The 21,201-nt window shown below is 53.8% G+C and overlaps 1 protein-coding gene across 4 annotated transcripts in view; it reads right to left on the bottom strand.

The window, feature by feature from the left end:
* Positions 1–17: 17 nt before the first annotated feature.
* Positions 18–21,201, bottom strand: part of DIDO1 (death inducer-obliterator 1) — a 48,878-nt gene continuing 27,694 nt past the window's right edge. For all 4 annotated transcript variants that reach the window (XM_020889522.2, XM_020889521.2, XM_020889525.2 and 1 more), the window contains 10 exons: positions 15,671–16,145; positions 15,241–15,400; positions 14,728–14,844; positions 14,478–14,582; positions 14,107–14,242; positions 13,448–13,976; positions 12,745–12,898; positions 11,814–11,903; positions 10,906–11,101; positions 18–4,367 (listed from right to left, as the gene is read on the bottom strand). In XM_020889522.2, coding sequence (XP_020745181.2) covers positions 1,324–4,367; positions 10,906–11,101; positions 11,814–11,903; positions 12,745–12,898; positions 13,448–13,976; positions 14,107–14,242; positions 14,478–14,582; positions 14,728–14,844; positions 15,241–15,400; positions 15,671–16,145 — 5,006 coding nt within the window. In that variant the 3' untranslated portion in view covers positions 18–1,323. The remainder of the gene's footprint in view (positions 4,368–10,905; positions 11,102–11,813; positions 11,904–12,744; positions 12,899–13,447; positions 13,977–14,106; positions 14,243–14,477; positions 14,583–14,727; positions 14,845–15,240; positions 15,401–15,670; positions 16,146–21,201) is intronic.

Raw genomic sequence — 21,201 nt, 5'->3', positions numbered from 1 at the left:
AAAACCTTCACATCACATTAGATGTTGGAACTCGTCACCACTTTAATGTAACTTAACCTACTGACAGGGTCTGTAACACCCACAAATCACCCCAAACTGCTAAATTCTCAATGTTCTCGCAGCTTAAACGTTTGTGCTAGAAAGGGAAGAATCTGTAGTGATGTACAACGGAATAGACTCCAAAGAACAAAGGAAATTCTCTAACTTTACATTTGCAAAATTAAATTTATGAAAATATAAAAAAAATTATGAAAGTATATTTATACAGTCAAATAAATTAGCAAGTTTTCCTCTACTTTCCACTTCAGAAGTACTTGGAAACACAGGACGAGAAGCAGCTTACTGTGCTTCATGGTGAAAAGCATTCTAATTTGCAGTTTTTGAGCTAACAGCACTATTTTCACCTCAGGCTTTATACAAATATTGTTCCATTTCAACAACAAATGCTGAGATTTATCACCTGACAAGGACAGCAGTGTGGAGCTAGTGCACTTTTCCTGGGACATAAGAAAGAACTGCTCAGGTGGTAAAGTTCAACCAAAACACTGTTCCTGATTATTCAAGTCAAAGAATGCCCCCCTCACCCCATCCCACCCCATCCCACCCCACCCCACCCCACTTTTTAAATTACACTTAATTGATTTATTTCCTTTCTTTAGACTGGTAAAATTTAAATCTTTTAAACTAAATGTTATTTAAAATTCAACAGTTTCTATTCAGATGTTGCTTTTAATCATGTTTTTTGGGAAAGAAAAAGTGTAAGGCAATATATAAAAACTGAGCAAAACTAAGAAATGTTTTGTTTCCTGGTTGAAATTTGTAATTCAAATTTCTTTGTGACGAGAGAAAGATGCATCTGTTAAGTTTGGCATTTCTCAACCATCCAGAGGTTAGCTGACAGCTATGCACAGAAACCCATGGCCACCAGGTCTGAACCCTGTAAAAACATACTCTGGAAACAGCCACACCTCTGGAAACAGCCACACAGGCAAGATGTCAGGAAAGGTATGGCTCTAACAGCCACTAAACTCCCTCAGAATTTACAACAGTCAAGTTATTAGAAAAGATAACTTTATAATCTGAAAAAGCAATATGCTTTTGTAGGTACGTTCCCATTTCAGTACATTTAAATGGAAATGTTAAGAGTTCTTAGTTTTTTGTTTCTAAAAAAGCATCGGAATTGTAAATGTGTGAAATTTTGTAAGAAACCATTATACACAAAATTACAGTAATATTTCAAGTCCATAAGGTTCTATTTGCGCAGGAGTCCGCAGTTCTTTCCAAGACCATCTGCTCAGCAGGGAGTGCCGCTCCCAAGGGGCCCTAGCTCTGGGCAGTGGGGGCCGCAGCCCGAGGGGTCTCCGTCTTGGGGTCCCGGGGCCGCTCAGGGCTCCGGCTGCGGTCCCTGCGGCGCTCCCGCTCTCGGGCCTTGTCACGGTCGCGGTCCCTGCTGCGGGACCTCTCCCTGTCACGCCTGCGGTCGCGGTCCCGGTTGCGGCTCCGCTCTCGGCCACGGTCCCACTCACGCCCCTTGTCCCTGCCCCCGTTCCGCTCACGGCTCCTGTCCCAGTCGCGGCCAGCGTCCTTGTCACGGTGGCGGTCCCAGTCTCGACCACGGTCCCAGTCCCGCTCACGGCTCCAGGTCCGGCCGCGCTCCCGCTCCCAGGGCTTCCCACGCTCCCTCTCTCGCCGCCGGTCGTCGAGGGCCCGGCCTGAGCGGCTGTCAGGCAGCGGGGCCTCAGGCTCCTCTGGGGCCTTGTCGCGGGGCCGCCCCTCGAAGGCCGGGCCTCTGTACTCATGGCCCCGGCCCCCCTCGTGGAAGTCAGCCTCTGGGCCCTGGGCCTGCGCGGCGGATGGTGCAGGAGGGTGGCTGGGCAGCTCCAGCAGCGGCCTGGGTGCCGGCTTGGGGCCAGGGGCAGCTGGGCCCTGGAAGTGGAAGCGGGGGGGCACCGGCTCACTCTTCTCTGGGAATGGGGCAGCCCCCCGGGGCCCCCCGAAGGGCAGGGGTGCAGGTGCCCTCTGGCCGGAGAACCGGGGCGGCGAGTGGACCCGCTGCTCTTCAAACTGCTGAGGCTGCATCCCCCTGGGTCCGGGCACAAAGCCAGGCGCTTGGCCTCTGGGGCCTTCAAACTGCCCAGGGTGTGGCCCCCTTGGGCCCACGAAGTGGCCGGGTGGGGGTCCTCGCTGACCTCCGAACTGAGAGGGAGGAGGGCCCCCTCGGGGCCCCTTAAACTGCGACAGCAGAGGCCTCCTCTGGCCCCCAAACTGGAACGGCGTGGCACCCCGGCCTCCCGGGAATGGGGCCTGCTCAGGTCCCTCGCACTGGGCAGGGCCACCTGAGGCCTCGCCGTACAGGGCGTCCGGGTACTCTCTCTTCTCCCCGTGGGCGTCCTTGCGCTCTTCCAACGGAGGCGGCCCTGCTCCCCTGGGCCCGCCCAGGTGGGATGGGGAGGGGCCCCTGCCATCCCCATAGGGAGGTGGCCCATGTGGCCCTGAGAACAGGGAAGGAATGGGCCCCTTCTGAGGCCCGAATCTGGCCGGCGGAGGCCCTCCTCTTGGCCCATCGTTATTAGCATTCTCTTCTGAGAACGGAGGAACTGGCCCCCGAGGAGCTGGGAAACTGGGGCCGTGAAGGCCCGACATCCCGAAAGCACGGGGTGTGGGCTCCCTCTGGCCCTGAAACTGGGGTGGAGGTCCCCCTTTCTGTGCCAAGGGGGGAAACACACCAGCTCCCTCGCCTGGCCTGGCCTGGGACTCTCTGTCTCCTTCAGTGTCAGTGGCCAGGGTGTCACTTTTCTCGGCAAACTTAGCATTTCTCGGGTCATCATACTGGGAGGAGCCCATCGGGTTCTCCTGAGACGCATACATGGGCCCCGAGAAACCAGGAGGGGGGAAGGCCTGGCCCTCGCTCTGCGGAGGGTAGAGAGGCTGGAAGGAGGCGCCCGGTGGTGTGGGCAGTAGTACCTTCCGGGCAGGTCTGGCCACAGCGTCCAAGCCGGCCATGCTCTCTGGCCCGAGGCTTTCTGAGGGCTCACGCGGGGGACCATCCTGTTTGGCCGGCAGTGGGGCCTCTTCACCTGGAGCCCATGGCGGAGGGGCCGACTCAGTTTCCTCCTGGGCTGGCAGCATCCCCGGGCCGGCAGGGGCCCCTCCAGGTGCTTCTCTGGCCGGTGGGGCCCTCAGTGCAGCCTCACTCTCATTGCTCTCCACGGCCAACCGCCGGGCCTGCCGGGGGTCCCGGCTCAGCCGCGCCTCAGCACTTGGGCCAGAGGCCTGGCTGGTGATGGAGGCTGCAGCCGGCTTGACCAGAGCCTGCGGTTCCTGTGGGAACAGCTCGGCCTTGGGCAGTGTGGCCTTCGGAGGCGGTGACATGAGTGCATCTGACACGGAGAAGTGAGCCATGGAGGCCCCGACGGCGGCCCGCTGCTGCCTGAGTGCCTCTTCCTGCTCCTCCACCTGCCGCTTCTGCTCCTCGATCTGCTTGTTGAGCTCTTCAATCATCTTCTGCTGCTCCACCAAGGAGGGGGCAGAGAGGCCAGGCCCGCCACGTGTGTCGACACACATTCTGTTAGGCAGGTCATCGATGGTCACTTTGGCTTCCTCTAAGATCGTCTCGTCCTCGGGGTCGTAGGCCACCTCCTCCCGCTCAGCTGCCTCGGGGGCCTCTTCCGCGTCCTGGTGCCTGGCCCTGTCACCGGGCGGAGTGTCCAGGGCTCTCTCGGGACCGTACTCTTCCTCGGGGTCATATGGCCTATCGTCCTCCTCCTCCTCCAGGGCTCTGTCTTTGGAAAGCTGACCGAACTGCTGGACGATGGGGTCCAGCAGGGGTGCTGCTGTCAGCCCCCCATCGGTCTTGGCTTTGGAGTCTTGGTGGGGGGCTGGGGCCAACTCCACAGGCTCTTTGGAGAGGGGGTCAAACGACTTCTTCTTCCCAAAGAGAGTCTGCAGGATGTGCTCCAGGGGCGAGGCGGTCTTTGAAGTTGAAGAGACAGAGGAAGCGGTTGCTGGAGCTGCTGTCGCTGTCCCAGATGGTGCTGTGGCTCCTGGTTTGAGGGACGACAGTACTTTCAACATGGAAGACGAGCCTGGCGCCCCAGGTGCTTCTGGAGGAGGGGGTGGGGGTGGGGGAGAGCCCGGGGGCGTGGTGCTAACAGCCGCATCCCCTGGGCAGAGCTGGTACTTGGGGGGCCTCTTCTCTGGCGGCAGGGCAGTAGGCACTTTGGGATGGACAGGCTCCACCTCGTCCTGTGTCAGTAGGCGAGCCCGCTTCTCCTCCGTCTTGTCTAGCTCCCCAGCGCCTGAGGGCCGCTTTGTTTTCTGACAGATCACTAACCCGAGGATTATGTTTGGACGCGGTGACTCGAGACCTAAAAAACAAGAGTTGTGAGAATGTGAGAATCGAAATCAGCCTTTGTCCTTGAGAGGTAAGCTTTATTACGGGCAGGGAGGGAGAGGATATTCTGTGGCAAGATAAAATCAAGTGTTTGGAGAGTTACTATGACAGACGCAGACTGCACCGGGACCGCGCTGCACACTTGCCTGGCCTGAAGCCCCACAACCCATGAACTGAGGGCCTGATTCACAGACATGTTCATCCCAGTGGCTGGAATTCTACAGGTTTCCGATTACACGCAATGCTGAGACAGAAGCACCCGCCCCTGACCGTAAATATACTAGGAATGAAGCCTGTATGGGCCACAATGTTTTCTAAAATTCTGAGCTCTGTTCTTTTGTCTGTTGCTACAAATCAGGAGGGTAGCACCCTCTTTTGACTTTAACTTATGAGCTGCAATATATAAATTAAGCTATTTTATATTAATGTTAAAGATTCAATTAGGGACCAATTCTACAACTCAATTTCAATGATCAATATAGCACACAGCATTCCATTAAGTTCATCACTCACTTGTGTCAAAAATTACAATTAACAGGAAAAATGACGCTTGACTGAAAGGGCTAAAATAAACATTCTTTCAGGTTTAGAAAGAAACTCAATGACCAGTAACTTATCAAGAGCTACGTAATACTCAGGTCTTTGTCAACAGAGGACACAGGCCTTAAAGTGCACAGGTGTTCAGGACAGGAGCAGTGATGAACAGGCCACATGGAAAACATGCTGAGAATTTCAGAAAGAGCATAGTTCTTAAAAATGACTATATCTTCAATAAGGCTGAACTGTAGCATTCTACATAACAAATGTTACTGTTTCACAGTAATGCCCCCCCAGCACTCATAATAAACCAGAATACTGACAGGGGAACAGAAAAACCCAAGTCACAAATCAGTGATTTAGGAAGAAATGATCAACATAGGAGAAAAATTGCTTCCACAGCCGAAGATAGTTAAAATTAATCAAATTGTATGATTTCAATTTATAGATAAATCACCACTATTTATAGATATTCACACTACATATTTCCTGTTTACTCACTAAGAAAATCAGGACCGCTTTTCCTATTCTTTCTGTGATTTTAAGTTGTTCACAAATCAGTTGCCTCTGGACACCATCACGTGGTTCCAAGCATTTCTGTCGCCCTTCCTAAATGCCAGCAGAAGTGCTGACAAGGAGGGCCAGGCCCACCAGAGTGAGCTGGCCAGCATCCACACGGGTAACCTCCACACAAAGCACCTCCAGCCCCTCCCCATGTGGCTTCTGGGCCTCCTGTTCACAAGTTGACGTTCAATGGCCAAGGGCCCATGAAGAACCCCACTAGTGAGAGGAGTGGCTTCCAGAATTTCCTGTCTGACCTGACACAGCTGTGAATGGACACAGGGGGTCACAGGGACATGGGCACAGGAGGGCCAGGCCCACTGCGCCAAGCATCGTATCCAAATAGCTCTGCTCAGATGTCAAAGGTAACCAATCAAGTTCACTTTCTAGTCAAAATGAACTACTTTAACTTAGTATGCCTCTCACTCTAACAGCCTTCTACTGAGTATTTATAGCTCACAAAAACCCAGACTGGGGTAGTCAGTTGCTCAGCTGGCTCTCAAGGCCCTTCTGGGCTGTCGCCGACACAGCCAAAGAGCTGGCAGGACAGGTTCCCGTGCTGAGCACAAGCTGGCGCCTCGGCAGCCCTGTGAGCAGCAGATTGATGTGCTTGGCGATGGCAGGTAGGGCGGGCAGGAGCCCTGGCCAGGGCCATCCTTTCAGGGCAGGGCCCATGATGGTTCTCAACGTGGACAGGCTATGCCACCTCTGAAGAGCTATACCTCTGAAGGGCCAACACTAGGGCCTGCCTGGGGTGTGAACTGAGCTCAGGCCAGAGTGGCCGTGTGTGGACCGTTGTCACCATGTTAGCTCCAGGGTCAGCGTCCTGTCCTCAGTCAGCACTGCTCCCACCATGGCTCTCACCAGCTCCAGATGCTTCCTAACCAACAAAGTGTACATCAGACTCGGCAAGACACTTCAGACTCTGCCTTTGTGGTCACAGCCATCACACATAAGGTTATGATGGAACTGCTTCACATTTACATCTGCTGTGAAAACACTAAGCTCCCTGGCATCTCCTGAGCAGGTCTGTGGTTAAAATGCTTTCTGGTCTCAGCTACCCCATCTGCACACGCCTCGTCAAGTTCTGGAGTTGGAGGAGTGTCAGTTTTGGACTTCCCTACTAATCTTCTCCAGGATCTTAACATTTAAACTGGGTTGTCTCACAATGCAAGCCCCTATATGGAAGCAGTCAGATCTCATCTGACTCACACAATCAGCTTATGGAGCATGAAGACCTGAAATGTCGCCAGCACCTTGGAAAGGACTTGCTTATGGGAGACCTACAGCTCCCTGCACTACATTGGGGCCTTAGCAGTGGCCCTCATGGAGACGAGAGCATGTCCACTGCACCCGCTCTGCACTCTCACACGTGGGCGTCTGGCAAGGCCGCCACCGGGGTGGTGGTGGGACAGTTGTCCCCAAAGACGTCCACTGGGGCCAGTGTGGCCATGACCACTGCTGAGTGTGAGTCCTGGAGGAGAGGCACCCTGAGAAGGGTGTGCAGAGACAGGGGCTTCAGAGAGGGCATGGGGCACCCCCAGCACCAGCAGGGGTGACCAGCCAGGGTGCTGATGTACCCATCTCCCTTTGAGGGTGGCTGTGAGGCTTGTGATAAAGTAGATGAGAAGTAGATGTGGGGGACACTGAACTACTGATTCCAGACAAGGGGTGTTGACCAGACTGAGCACCAGCGTGTTGGCACCCCCACTTGACTCTCCAAAGCAAATGGTTCACAATGTTCCAAGGGGGTGAAAGAAGTCTTTCAGCTGCTCGTAGCCCCAGATCCTCACGGTGGGAGGGCCAGTCTCAGACTGGCCATACAGAATTGGACTCACGGAAAAGGTGTGTGATTATTTCCTGAGCCAAGGTCCAAACAAGGGCCTGTGTCTGAGTGTGTCAGAAACAGGGAGGCCAGGGAAAGTGATGAGAAGCAGCATCCCCCTCTCCGGGGTGGGAGGTGCCCCCAGATACCTCAGATGTGGTGCTTGGAGGGTGAGGTTTAGCTTTAATCAATAAACCAGCTGAGAAATGACTCCTTAACCCCATCATCATAATGCTCCTACCCCTAAGTCTACCTGGCATGCTCCACTATTCATTAAAGTGAAAACCTTGTTATGGCCTGAGTACGACAAGACAAAATGTTCACACCTGTGGGAACAGAAATTGTGTTGGTGTTAACAGTTACCGCCCTCAGTGTTTGGGCAGAGAAGCCCTGCCTGCCCCCGCACACTCACTCCCCGGCAGACCTCCCACGCTGGGTCCCTAAGACCTGTGGTCCCAGTGAGCAGAGTGCTGTCTGTCCGCAAACAGGAGCATGTGCAGTGCTGCCCGCAGAGCCAGAAGCTCGCGGTGTCGGCTTAGGCAAAGCAGGCAGAGATAGTCCTCGGTCACGGTGCACCTAGACAGGTACCAAGACCTACCAAACGGTTCAAACTCAGACAAACAATGACCAGTTTCCATGAAATATTTTTTATTGATTTCAAAGGAGAGAGAAACACATTCTGCATGGCATGACTGTGACTCTGATAAAAGTATCTCTGCACGGCTATGGAAGCACGCAAGTAGGCGCATATGCGCACATACACACAGAGACACTCGAGACATGCTTACCTGACAACATTGCAAGTCACGGACATTTTCAGCTAATTCAAGAGACAATTAGGAGTGAAGACAGAAGACACCACGGATTGACCCCACCTGCTAAGAGAACGGCCTTCTCCTTGCCACACCTTAGAAGGTATGACCCTGTCCTCTGCTCAATGTGGTTGGAGAGCCCTGGCTGAGACCCCGCGTCCCAGCGTGAGGGGCGCCGAGCTGGGCTACTTTCCACCGTAGAGAGTACTGTCAGCTGGGTCAGAGGGACATAGGCCTCCCAGCTGTCCCCCGAAATAACATGCAGGGCGGCATGTGACATGACAACGGCCTGGCCTCTCTGGGACAAGCCTGGGAGCACACAGGACAGAAGGTCCTGGAGGCGGAGCAGGCTCGGGCTGTGCTTGGACGCCGTACAGGGGGCTGGGCTGTGGGCTCTGCGTGGAGACCCCTCCAGGTCCACCATCCACAGTGCGGGGTGGAGAGGACGATGAGAGAAGGCAGGGGGTGCAGGCCTCCCCAGCTCTGGACACGGGTTCAAAGCCTTGTCTCCACCTGCTTCTTGGGTGTGAGCCACACAGTGAAAACCCGCTGGCTCCTAAGTTCAGCAGTGAGGGGCAACCGTAACTTTTCCAGCGACCGAGTCATGCTGAGTGGGTCACTCTCCACCTCCAGCCCCGGCAGCCGGCCTACGGATTACTCAAAGCCCCGTGCCCCAGCGAGGCCTCAGGATGGAGGCAGGGCCGGGGCAGACCCTGGCTCCACACTCCCCGGCCTGGTGACCTCAGGCAGCAACACCCCCAGGCAGTGTGGGTGCTCAGCCGGGCTGGCTGCTGTGAGGGACACGACGCCCCTCAGGCTGGGCCTGTGCCATCAACACGGTGCAGAGACAGCAGAGCACCCTGCCCACCTGGCAGACACACTACAAGCCAGTGACTTGCCCACGAGCACTTGCACCGCATCATGATTTAAGTGTGTGAAGCGGCTCAGGGAGGAGTGTGGCCCAGGGTCTGGGCGTCTGGCCGATGTGCAAGTGGACAGAAGACACACAGATACCACTGTCAGATGAACATCCCAGGAGAATTAAAAACACATATACCAAGTTAAACGAGCTGAGACTTAGAAGCCTTTCAATCAAAGTCTTGAAACGTCTTCTACTGTGGGTGAAAACCTGCCACAAGGGCTGTGGGGCACCCCTCAGGAGTCAGCCTCAGGAATGTGGGGGTAGGAGTGATGTCCACCCTGTTAAGTCACCCAGCGTGGTCACCTGGTGGTTGAGGCAAGCACTCCCACCCAGCACTCCCTGTGGCTGTGTCACCCGGAGTGCCCAGTGTGGCCCCCACCCAGCACAGCACCATGTGTCAGCTCCTGTCTGGGCTTCGCTAGGGATGTCTCCTTGGTGGCCCCTGACCACTGCCTCCCTCCTTCATCCCCATTCCTGACTCATCCGCCCCTGCTCTCCCAGGGACTGTCCCGTGGCCCCAAGCCTGGCTAGTCCCCGGCTCACTTTGACAAGATGCCCTGGGACGGAGCCACGGAGTCTGCAGGTAGAACTACAAGAGGGGCTCCGATGAGGCTGGAACGGTCTCCCTGCCCCACTGGACAAGCACTCTGTGCGTGCCTATCCCCGTCTATGCTTGAGCTAGGCCCCACGAAGGCTGCCGCCCTCAGGACTGACCAGAGGCTCCTCACGGTGTCGGGTAGCTGGCTTCACAACCGTCACTGCAGCATCAGGAACATGGTGTCCGGGGACTGGCCAGAGCCTCAGGAGCTGTCTGCCAAGAACTTTGGCCACAGCCCTCCCAGGCATCCATCAGGCAGCACCACTTTGGTATGAGGAAGGGGGACAGCCCCCCAAAGCACTTGGCTTCTGACACGTGTTTGGCATTGAGATAGTCTGTGTGTGGTGCTAGGAGCACAAACCTGTGGTTATGGGGATTGACAGGACTTTGGTGGCACGGCTGCGGAGCCCACCAGGGGCGAGCCCCCTGCAGGGGCCCAGCCAGCACAGGTGGGCACATGTGTGCATGTGGCTGTGGCAGGAGCATGGCCATGGACAAGGAGATGCCAGGTGCAGGGGGGGCCCCTAAAGATGCCAGGTGCAGCCACCAACCCTGAAGTAAAGTACTTCAAGAGCCCCGAACACATGGTGGACTCGGCATCTCTGAGGGGCCATCAGTCGTGGGGGCATCATGGCCAAGGGGATGCTCCCACATGGGCATCTTTCTGTGAAACTTAAGTCACATCAACCTCTCAGGGTTTAAAGAGCCCTCAGAGACCACGTCCCCCTTGGAACCACCTTGGCCACTCCACAAGAGATGAGTGTGTAAGTCACGCTTGACACAGCATTTTGTAAGGAAGAAGCAGGCAGAAAGAGGACCGCTGAAGGTAAAACTCGAGCAGCAGGTTTCAAAGTGCCTATTTCTAGAGCCATTTCCTATCTCACTGCCATTTCCTGCATCTCTTCGAAATGAATCCCCAAGACGAGGAGGAACAGACCGGCCGACGTCCAGAGGGAGGCAGGACCGAAACGCCAGACCTCAGTCTACCCTGCACTGCCCCAGCTCCTGTGCATCAACACCTGCTTACCTGGGGCCAGGCAGACTCTAGGTGGACACTGCAGGCTTGGCCCTCTGCACAGAACTCTTTAAGACAATTTACGCCTTGACAAGGTACCTCCACAGTGCCCCTCCTCTACCCTGGAAGTACTGCAGCCCAACCTGCTTCAGCCCTGCTCCAAGTTCCACTGCCGAGGCAGGTCTAGGGGAGGCTTGGCGTCGGTGGGAGGGGATGCTTGGGGTCTGAAGGCTGGTGCTTACCTGGCCCCTCAAAGGGCAGCAGTTTGGAGGGGATGGGGTCAGTGGCGCTGAGTGGGATCAGGTAGAGGTCCTTGACATGCCGGCTGTTGTTGGCCACGACGCCAAAGCGGTCGCGGCTGCTGAAGTAGGAGTAGAGTGAGATATAGGCCACCTCCTCCTCCTCAGTCGCGGGGTGGAAGCGGATCAGACAGAGCTCCTGGACAGACAGGATGGGACCATGGGTCTGTGGCTGCTCGGAAAAGCTGCTGAGCCTCAGAAGCAGCTGCGAGGGAAGCAGTGCCCAGTCCTGCTGCCCAACACATGAGAAAAACAGGGCGGTGAAGGAGCACAGGCCCCAAACTCAAGACTGCTGGGTTCCATCTTGGTCTCGGAGGAGTCTCTTTAAAATTATTTCTATTTATAGTCCCAGGGGATCTCGACACAGATCCCACCTCATGGGGTTCTTGTACCGAAGGGCTCATCTGTGTGCAGGGCCAGCATCTGACACAGAGCTAAGAGACCATGAAGCATGTGATGAGCTGTCTGCAGCTCTGAAACCCAAGGGCTGAACTGGACCAGGGTCGTCACTCTCTGTGACCCCAACAAAAACCAGAGCACCTCCAACAAAGAGCAGCACACATGCAGACACATGGCTGGGTCCACATCTCCGCTGGCCACCCCCCGCCGCTGCCAATGCTACTCCAGCGGCTCAACAGTAAGGAAGCCAAGCGCCCGTGTTTCTGACCGACTCAGCAGCACACCCATCACAAAGCTTCCACCGCCATACTCCCCAAACACACCCTCACAGGGTGGCCAGCTGTCAGCTGGATGTGAAACATTCACCTGGAAACACCTCACAAACTGAGACATTTCAAGTGCTAACAAACCCCTCCTTCCTCAGGCACGGCGACCAGGCCGCGGGCAGGTACCTTGGACACTGAGGATTTGAGCTTGCCGATGTAATCCCACACGGTCTTTGGAGCAATCCTCCCGCCAATGTGAATCGTGTCGGGCAGGTCCTAAATGGAACAGACTCTGATGAGTGGCCAGTAAAACCCTGGTGGTCACAGAGAGACCCCAGACGCCAGATCCACAAGAAAACCACAACTGTTCCAAACAAAGCAGCCATCATGCAGTCAAACGCTGCTCAGTTAACTAACATCCAGGATCATGAATGACCAAACCCAAGGATGGTACGAGGACAACTGTCTGCTAACTAGGGTGACAGCAAAGCATTTTAACGTTCTCTTTTAAGAATAAACATACAGAGTAACAATCAGGTATGATTCAGAAGTGCCTGAGCACTCTTGGCTGAGTCTGAAATGCTAATGCTGTTTCATTAATTCTGAAAAACAACGGTGCTGTGTGTGTGCCCCTGCACACAGGCAGCTGGGCACACGCACACCCACCCAGGTCCTGTACAAGTTCTAGTGGAGCAGAGGGAGGAGGAAAACGAGCTTCAGCTTTTTCAGGGAAGATGAAGGGTCTGAATTCTCATCTGAGTTCTCACCACTGTGTGAACTGCATAATCTCTGACTTAGGCCAGCACAAACAACCCCTATTTTGCCTTTAGAGGAGCTTGTGCATCCAGACACTCAAGAGGAAGATGGTCACACTTCTGACTCCAGTGTAGGATCAGAGTGCCTTGGAAAACAGGTATGCTTGCGCGCGCACGCACACACACACACACACACACACACACACACACACACACACACACACACACACACACACACACACATTTCTCTCTTGGTTCACATCTGACTCCAGTGTGGAATTAGAGTTCCTTGGAAAACAGGTGTGTTCATGCGCGCGCGCGCGCGCACACACACACACTCTCACACTTCTCTCGGTTCTAACCTCACTGAGATAATCAAAACATCCAGAGACAGGATACGCCTTAGTGACAAACTTGGCTACGCTTTGCATGTTAATAAATCCTTTCCAAATGGTGCTGAGTCGAGACAAGAAGAGAGTTGTGTCTCCTTCAGGAGGGGACCGGGACTCTGAGATGCTGCAAAACAAAACCACAGAAAGTGAGTGAACCTTCTCTCTCTGCCCAAAGAATTGCCAGTATTTACTTAAATTGTGTGAAAGTCATGTCTGGCTCTTTGCAACCCCATGGAACCCCATCAGGCTCCTCTGTCCATGGGATTTTCCAGGTAAGAATACTGGAGTGGGTTGTCACTCCAGGCAACCTTTCCTTCTCCAGGGGATCTTCCCCACCAGGCATCGAACCCAAGTCTCCCGCACTGCAGCAGACTCTTTACTGTCTGAGCCACCAGGGAAGCCAGACTCTTTACCGTCTGAGACACCAATACATCCTGGTCAGAGAAATATATACTGCCTGGGCAACAAAAGCAGATGGCTCCAAATTTAGTTTTTATGATCTATATCTCTAAGAGGATAACTAGTCACCCTAAAACCAAAGCTTCAAAATATGCCTTTTTATGAAACAGAAAACTGAAGAGAGCTGCACTTCTGGGTGGATTTCAGAGCTGAACGACTGTCACTCATCACTGCTCTCCCTGTTCATTGGAAAGGAAGGATGCAGAAGCCGCACCTGATGCTTGGGGATGGCGGCACGGACAGGAGATATCTAGGCTCAGGGGACGCAGATGGCTTGGCCAGGATGGACTTGGGCACCGTCACGGAGGGTGGCACTGGCTTTGGTACGTCTTGTCGGGGCTCTGCTGGGGTGGTGCCCTCCGGGTGGGTTGTTGCAGGAGCTGTGGCCGTGCTCGGCCCGCCCAATGCAGTCCTGGGGTCCCGACCGGACATCGTGACTGTGGTGAGCACGCTGCCACTACCAGGGGTGGGGCAGGGTGGACCTTCCAGGGCGGGAGGCTCAGGCTGGCTGTCCTCCAGGGGTGCTGGGAGGTACTTTCCCTCTAAGTGGGTGCGAGCTACACTTTCCAGGTCTGGTTCCGAGGCATTTTCAGGCGGGGTTTCGGGTGCCATATCATCTGCCTCACTGAGAACCGGCTCAGGTGGGGGGCTGTCATGCTTGGACTTGGACTCTTCCCTCTTGGCAGAAGCTGACAACTTCTGTTTTTTCGGAGCTGGCTCATCTTCCGAGGATGGAACCTGACCTGGAGAACAAGAGGAAGGCCTGCATGAGAAATCCCACATGGTGGAGGGCGAACTCTAGCCCCTGACCATCTGACTTGACCTGAGCCCAAGGTCAGGAAGAGGCTCTCCAGTGTCCCCAGGCCTGCTCACCCGTGCAGATCTTGCAGTTCAGGTCAAAGAGGTGCGCCCGGTGCTGGCTGGTCGTGTCCTGCAGCATGCTGCTGAAGACGCCCGGCAGCGGTGCTGCACTCCGCTCGGGGGCTGCCCGCACCGACTCTTGCTGCTCCTAACACACATCAAGCGGCAGAGAGATCACTTCTTTTCCAACCCATCCCCAAAAGAATAGCACCCATGAGAAAGCACCCCACATGACTAAGGATCACTGAAGAAAGAAAACAGGACCACTGGACGTAAGAACTTGAGGAGCAGTAGAACTCCACACACTTGCTTAAGGTTAGTGTCCTCCCAACAGCTCAAGCACCCCGCAATAATCTAGAAACCCCAAAGGCGCAGGTGCTTACATCAGAGTCTGACACTGGTGGAGAGTCTTCCATGTCGGGAACGGCTTCCTGTTTAATGGCAGGCTTCTTAGTCTCATTGTGCAATTTCGTTCTGGACTCCATCACCTAAAATGAGAAAGACATAAAGCCTTAGCCCTTCTTACCCAAGAGGACTCGCCTGCACCAAAAGGCTATCAGTTCACTTCTGGGGGTAGGGGGTCGGGGATAGGAGGCTTCTGGGCCTCCAGTCGCCGCTCCTGCCAGTACTCACGGGCTTTGTCGTTCGCTCTCTCCACACGGAGAGCTCTTTGGAGACCAGTTCTTCTGGCTTCATTCTCACCAGTTTTGCCAATGAGATTTCTTCACGCAGAACTCGATGGAAAAGTCCCTATAAACAAACAGGTCTCATTCATGCCTTCAAAATCTCTGCAGGTGTGATTCTAAGACACTAGAAAGGATGTGGAGACCACATCAAGGAGAGTTCCTTCTCCGAGGCCCCACAGCCAGTTGAGGGCCCAGACAACAGGGGCCCCGAGGTGGGCAGCCGATTTGTTGGCCTGCTGAACCAACCCTGTGAGAGATCACCTCACAGAAAACAGTCGACTGAAGAAGGTACAGAGTTAAGAGGTAGTGCAGGCAGGCAGGAGCCTGGCCAGGCGAGTGCCTGGCCCCATGACGACAGTGCACTGCTCACGCATAGCCGCTGCGGGGACCAAGCGCCCTGACTGCAGGCCTGGGCAGCACCTGGCCAGGGCTGTCCCACTCCTAAGGGTCAGGAACACACCTGGTTTTTGGGGTCCTTGAGGTTGAACATGAGGCTGCGGTACTTGCTCTTGTACCGATTGTCCGTGACTCGGAACAAGTTAAACATCTCCTTCTCGATGAGCAGTGCGATTTTCCCTACTTCATTTTCGGTCATGATTAAGTCATCACTGTCATTGACTCTACAAGGAATGAAAAAACCCCCCATCAACTGCTGCACTTACAAGTGACTTTATTTTCTGGGCTGTGCCACGTGCCATGCGGGATCTTAGTTCACCCATCAGGGATTGAACCCAAACTCCTCTGAAGAAGCGAGGAGTCTTAACCACTGGACCACCAGGGAAGTCCCTTGTGTGACTTTCTCCTTTCAACAGTGGGGCCACCATGAAACTGCCACCTTTTATGGGGAAAACCATCTGCTTTAACAGACAAGAAACAGTGAAACAGCGCACCTTTTCCACAAGATCTCCTTCAAGGAGCGTCTTATGTTCTGCCGAATTTGTGAATTTGGCTGTGATGAAGCGGGGCTCACGGGGCCCAAGCGTCCCGGGGCTGGAGAGGCCAGGGGAACTGAGGTACTCCCAGGCTTCCTGGCAGCGCCCACAGAAGCAGCAGAGCTGGGGAACTTTCTGGAAGCAGATGAGGCAGCAGCAGCCACCAGCCCTGCCTGCTTGGCAGGGGGAGCACTGCCTGAGGGGGAGGTGGTGGCCGAGAGCCACGGCCTCTTGGGGATGGTGCCCTTGAAGCCTGAGGGTGACTTTCTGACAGTGGGCTTGGCCACTGCTGTGTTTGCAAAAGAAGGGGACTTCTTTGGAAGGAGATTTCTGCCTGGGGGTTGTCTGCCGGCCCCCGAGGAACCTGGAGGAGCCAACTTCTTCGCCACCACCACAGCCGTCTTGTCCTCCATGCGTCTGTCCTCCTTCACAGCTGCAAAGGAGAGAGACCCGCTTAGTGAGGTGGAGGTATGGGGGCCCCACATAGCATGTGCACCAGAATCCAGCAGAGTTAACCAGGCATCACTCTGTGAGATGGACTTAAACAGAACTTTTAAAGTAACTGTTAAATTCACAAAAGGAGTGTAAAAAGGACTACAGCAACAATTCTGATTGCGACTATATACTTCGAGGACAAATGCTTTATTATTAATTAAAACTTTTCCTTCAATCAATAAGCCCAGTAAGCTGTTAAAGGCTAAATTTAAACACCTAACATACGTTGAAAATTGAAGGGCAAATTTCATTGTACCAAGAAAAGGTATAATTTCAAAGACCACTCTCATGGAGAACTCCAGTGCAATTTTTGGTAAACATGAACTTAGAAAACTTTTCCAGGATGCAGCAGACATACTCTTTAAATGCATATTCACTGCCCCCAACCCCAAAGGCTCTGGAAGTACTAGCAACTGTCCATCCCAGGGGGTAAGGGGCTCACAGGTGTTCATCATTCTTTCGGAAAGTCAATTGGACACGGTAACATTAATGAGACATACGATTCTGGCAGAAGACTGCAACATGGGGAGGCCAGCTACTTTTATACCAGGAGCCGGGTGGCAGGGCCAAAACACATTCCCATCCACTTGCCTCCAGCTGCAGCTTGTTATTGGGTAAGACAGTAGGTTTGGGCTTTTAATCCAGACAGGGATGTGGTCAAAAGCTAAAACGGAAATCTTTATGCCAGTACTTCATGCTGACAGAGTATACCTAACCCTGTATCAGACCGAGAGAGCTGCACCTGCAGGTAAGCAAGGCAGATCATTCTCAGAACCAGCCTGTCAGGATTAAAATCCAGACCTAAAACCAGCCCAGTCACTTGATTTTTTTTTTTTTTTTTTACCAACAGTCCCTTAGTACTGGGTCCTGTGGCCCACTCCCAAACAGCCCCACTCCAGTCCTCTGCCCAGAATGGTTGGACCCAGATGGGCAGGATACGGGGAACAGGTGGGTCCAGGGTGCAAGCTGGGACAGCACAGGGACACAACCTGGGGCAGGTGGTCATCTCACATGGGACCAATGGAGAGGCCTGCCCAGGTGCAGACTTCTCAAATACCCACGGCATGGTGAGTCCCCAGCACCTAAATGGGAGACTTTAAGATATTCCAGCAACCTTCCCACTTTACCCAGAGATTAGAGTCACCAATTTGTCACCCGCTGGTGCTTCTTGCAACTGTCCTAGGGAGACCCAGGGAGAAAGTCCAGTGAGGGAGATGAGACCCTTATCTGCAACTAAGGCTTGACTCCACAACAGCCCTGAGACATTCACAGCCAACACCCCGCAGGGCCATCCTGGCACAGGGTCAGAGCACTGCCCTCTAGGACTGCCCTGCCTCCAACACTGGCAATGCCAGGGCAGACAGGGTGCTAAAAGCCCAGGGACTGCAAGTTTTTTCCACTTCATAGTTTAAGCAAAATTACTTTCTAACCAAGTTTGAAACAGTGCTACTATGCACACCCAACACTTTTGAGAGTCAGGTTAGAGGCAGTTCACTGTCATCAAGCAACAATCTTGACTTCCAGTCTCCCATTTTCATCTCACAAAACCTGATTCATGTCCCTTATCCACGGTGTCCCAACCACTAGTCCTGTGTCTGCTGGCAACCCCCCCCCCCCCACCCCGTGACACTGTCTAGGCCTTCCCAAGACCCCACTCCCCGTGGAGAGCCCACTCATGCTCTACATCTGCCCTGCTGGCCAATACCCACATCCCATCAGCAAATCAGTTAATACAGTAAAAACTGGGGACCTCACAGCAACTAAAATGAAAAATTACATTTCTGTGCATATTATTTCATCAGCTCAAGTTCATGTCCCTAAGGGAGTTGCCACACCTCAGTACACGGAAACTCTTCTTCACCAGCTCAGACTTGGCTAAGAGGGTCTGCAGCACCTAATGTACAGACTGCTAGAGTTTAGGTTAAATGAGACCGGTGGAGGACCTCTTCTTGGGGAAACGGAGCAGAGTGCAGCAGGATGCGGTCCCAGATGTGACCAAGCAGGGGATGAAGGAACCAGCCGTCAAGATTAAGATCCAGACCTAAAACCAGCCCAGTCACTGATGGTTTTTCAGACTTCACTGAGATTTTTTTTTAACAGCATTTTAAAGTAATTCCAAAAAGGTAGCCTAAAGTGCTCCCAGAATCCTCAAATGAGGCACCTGTGATAGGGTCTCAAATCCTGCCATTGTGGCATCTACATTGTTTCAGGTGACAATTCCTGTTAACTTCACATCCTTCACTCTTCAAGACCCACATTTGTGCTATCTCACCAGCGTGCTCTCACTCAGGGAAACAGAAGCCAGAGACTTATTTGGGGGCCATTCCCCGTCCAGGTGACTGAAGTGAGTGACCTGCTGTCCAGGAGCAGGTGCAGTAAGTGAACATCACCTGAGAACTAGGGGACAGCTTTCCCGAACCAGCCTTCTGCTCTCTTGGAAAACTAGTTGCCTCTGGCTTAAGTCACCTTTCATCCTGCCTTCCCTGCCTCTCAAAGTAGGTAGATGTAACTAGTGTAAATTAAGAAACTAGTAAATATGTGGACAATGGTGGACCTTAACAGCTAGTTGTCTCTGTCCCCCTTGTCCATCTGGCCCCACTGTCAGAGATGTGGGCTGGTTGCTGCTGGAATGGCAGCGACACCACACAGCACTGGAGTGTGGCAGTGACAAACTTCTGTGTAGAGCTTAAACTGCACCTGCCAACTCTTCACCCAAATTCCTCCTAGCTGTTTACTGTATGTGCACCTTCAAAGAAGGGAAGGAAAGCAACACCCCCAGGGCATCGTGGCTCCAGGAAAGGCAGGACCCCCCCCCCCCTCCCCGCAGTGCTGTCAGGAAGCAGGGGGGACTACCAGCTTGCAAATTGGAAGAACACAACCCCCTCCCCCAGGAGTGTGCGCCCAGTCTGGGTCATCCTGGGGTCCTGCCTGCAACAAAGAGTGGCCCAAGTTCCAGGCAAGGCATTTTCTTGGGGAGCAGCTACAGGAGGAAAAGCTGCCCGGTGGCCTGGTCACTGCCCCAGATGACGTCGTTTCTGCTGGGTCCGGCCATTGGTTTGTACTGGAAATGAGTTGTTTGTGGTGAAGCCTGGTAGGAACCAGGCAGGCCGGTGCGTTCAGGGACCAGCAACATTCTAATTGGCTAATTTCCCAATCAGCATGAAACCGGAGGCCTTGTCACTCGGCGAGGCGGCTGTGGTGCTATGGCTTCGCTGGCCACTAGGTGGCACTGGTGGGCCTCGGTGGGGACGAGAGGACACAGGCGCGGAGGGCCGCCCTCCTTGGGCAGACAGTGCTGTGCAGCTGCAGCAGGACGAAGCAGCAGCGCCGGGCTGCCCGTGCCCAGTCAAGGCTGTTGCAGGGTGGCTCCTCACAGGGCCCGGCAAGAAACCCTGAGCGACGGCCACGGCTTTATGCCTCTTGTCCTGCCCAGACGAGGTCCCAGTTTACCCTAAAAGCCCCTAGATACGAGGCTTAGTGTCACAATGAAAGCGGGGTACAGAGGAAGCACAGGCGGGGGGCACTTCTCAGGAAGCATGGGCTGTAAACGTCAAAGGAATTAGAGCTTCTGGTGTGACCAGGCACCAAGCAAGACTCACCACATGGTGTGTGTAGAGGACCCCCTCCCTTTCCCCCCTTGCCCATCCCACGTGGTTACAAACCTGCCCAGACAAGGCAGCTACTGCCCAAGGATCAGGTAAGGGGACCAGCCAGGATTTAGAGGCCATAGTGGACCTGGCGGATGGACTCCACACACTGTATCAGCAGCTCTATTTTCAGCTCAGCTTGGCCGTGTATGAGGATGCCTCTCATTTTAACTTTTTGACTCCTCCTGGTGTGAAAAACACCATTTTGCTTTTGTACCTTTGCTTAATTAAGTATTCTTCAGTGAATTTCTCCTGTAGTAGTTGTAATGCTTACATGGGGGGGGGGGGGCGGTTGAGGGTACAGAGAAAACTCGGGAGGCCTGAGCTCTGGCCTTGCGCTCTCACAGCAGGAGTCTGTATGTGAATGCATGTCCTAACTGTCCTCCTTTGGGGCCAAAGTTTGTCCAGATGGACTTTTTTCTTACTGATATCCAGTATTTGAGCAATTTACACCTTCAGAGGTGCACAGAACTATCCATAATAAATTTGCAAAAAACCAAGTACACTTCCAGAGGCAAACAACCCTTCCTTGTTTTAATAGTTTCACATACAGTATTTTGAAAATAAAATACTGAATGATTCACAATGGGTTGGTAATGTATGAAAGAAACGGTCTAAGTCACCCCTTCAACAGGAATCACTAGGATGACATGGGATGGAGGCCATGGGATGCAGTGTTCCCGTGTCCTATCACCTTGGCTAGTGGTGGAGGTGACCCCCTCCCCAAGACCCCACCAGGAGCAGAGCTACTGTGTATCCTCCTGAGCTCCGACCCTGCCAACAGGCACTCCTACCACTTTAATGAGGTTCAGCTTTCACTCGTCTGTGCGTAAATCATCTACAGCTTTAAGAACCATGATGGGGCCAGGGGTAGGTTGGACGCTTACTCCCCCACCCCGCAGAACCCCTAGTCCCCAAGGGTGGCACTCAGTGGAGCTTGTGGCCCAAGGCACCTGCTGACCCCAAGGGTTAAGCGGCAGTTACCTTGGTGTTTGTCCTGTTGATGCCTCCCGGTGCACGGCAACGCCGCAAGCTTCATTTACAGAAATTTAAAATGGAAAACTTTCTTATCAATCTTCTTAGCTTAACTTCTTTAACTTTCAGAAGGAAGACTATAACTATGTGCACGGTAATGTGCAACAAACATGGAGGACGTTAACTGTTCAAGTACACCCTAACCTCGTGTACCACAGGGGAGGATTTACAGCTGCATCTTCAGAGTCCTGTGGACTCGATGCCACCTTGGGACTCTGCCTCAGGCTCGTCTGTGTGTGTCACAGGAGACGCAGAGCCCCACAGGCCACACGCAGGCCACAGAAGAGCAGGCATGGTGAGCAAGACCAGTCC

The sequence above is a fragment of the Odocoileus virginianus genome, chromosome 9 (assembly GCF_023699985.2).
Source record: "Odocoileus virginianus isolate 20LAN1187 ecotype Illinois chromosome 9, Ovbor_1.2, whole genome shotgun sequence".
NCBI classification, from domain to species: Eukaryota; Metazoa; Chordata; class Mammalia; order Artiodactyla; family Cervidae; genus Odocoileus; species Odocoileus virginianus.
This window is presented reverse-complemented; position numbering and strand designations above follow the sequence as displayed.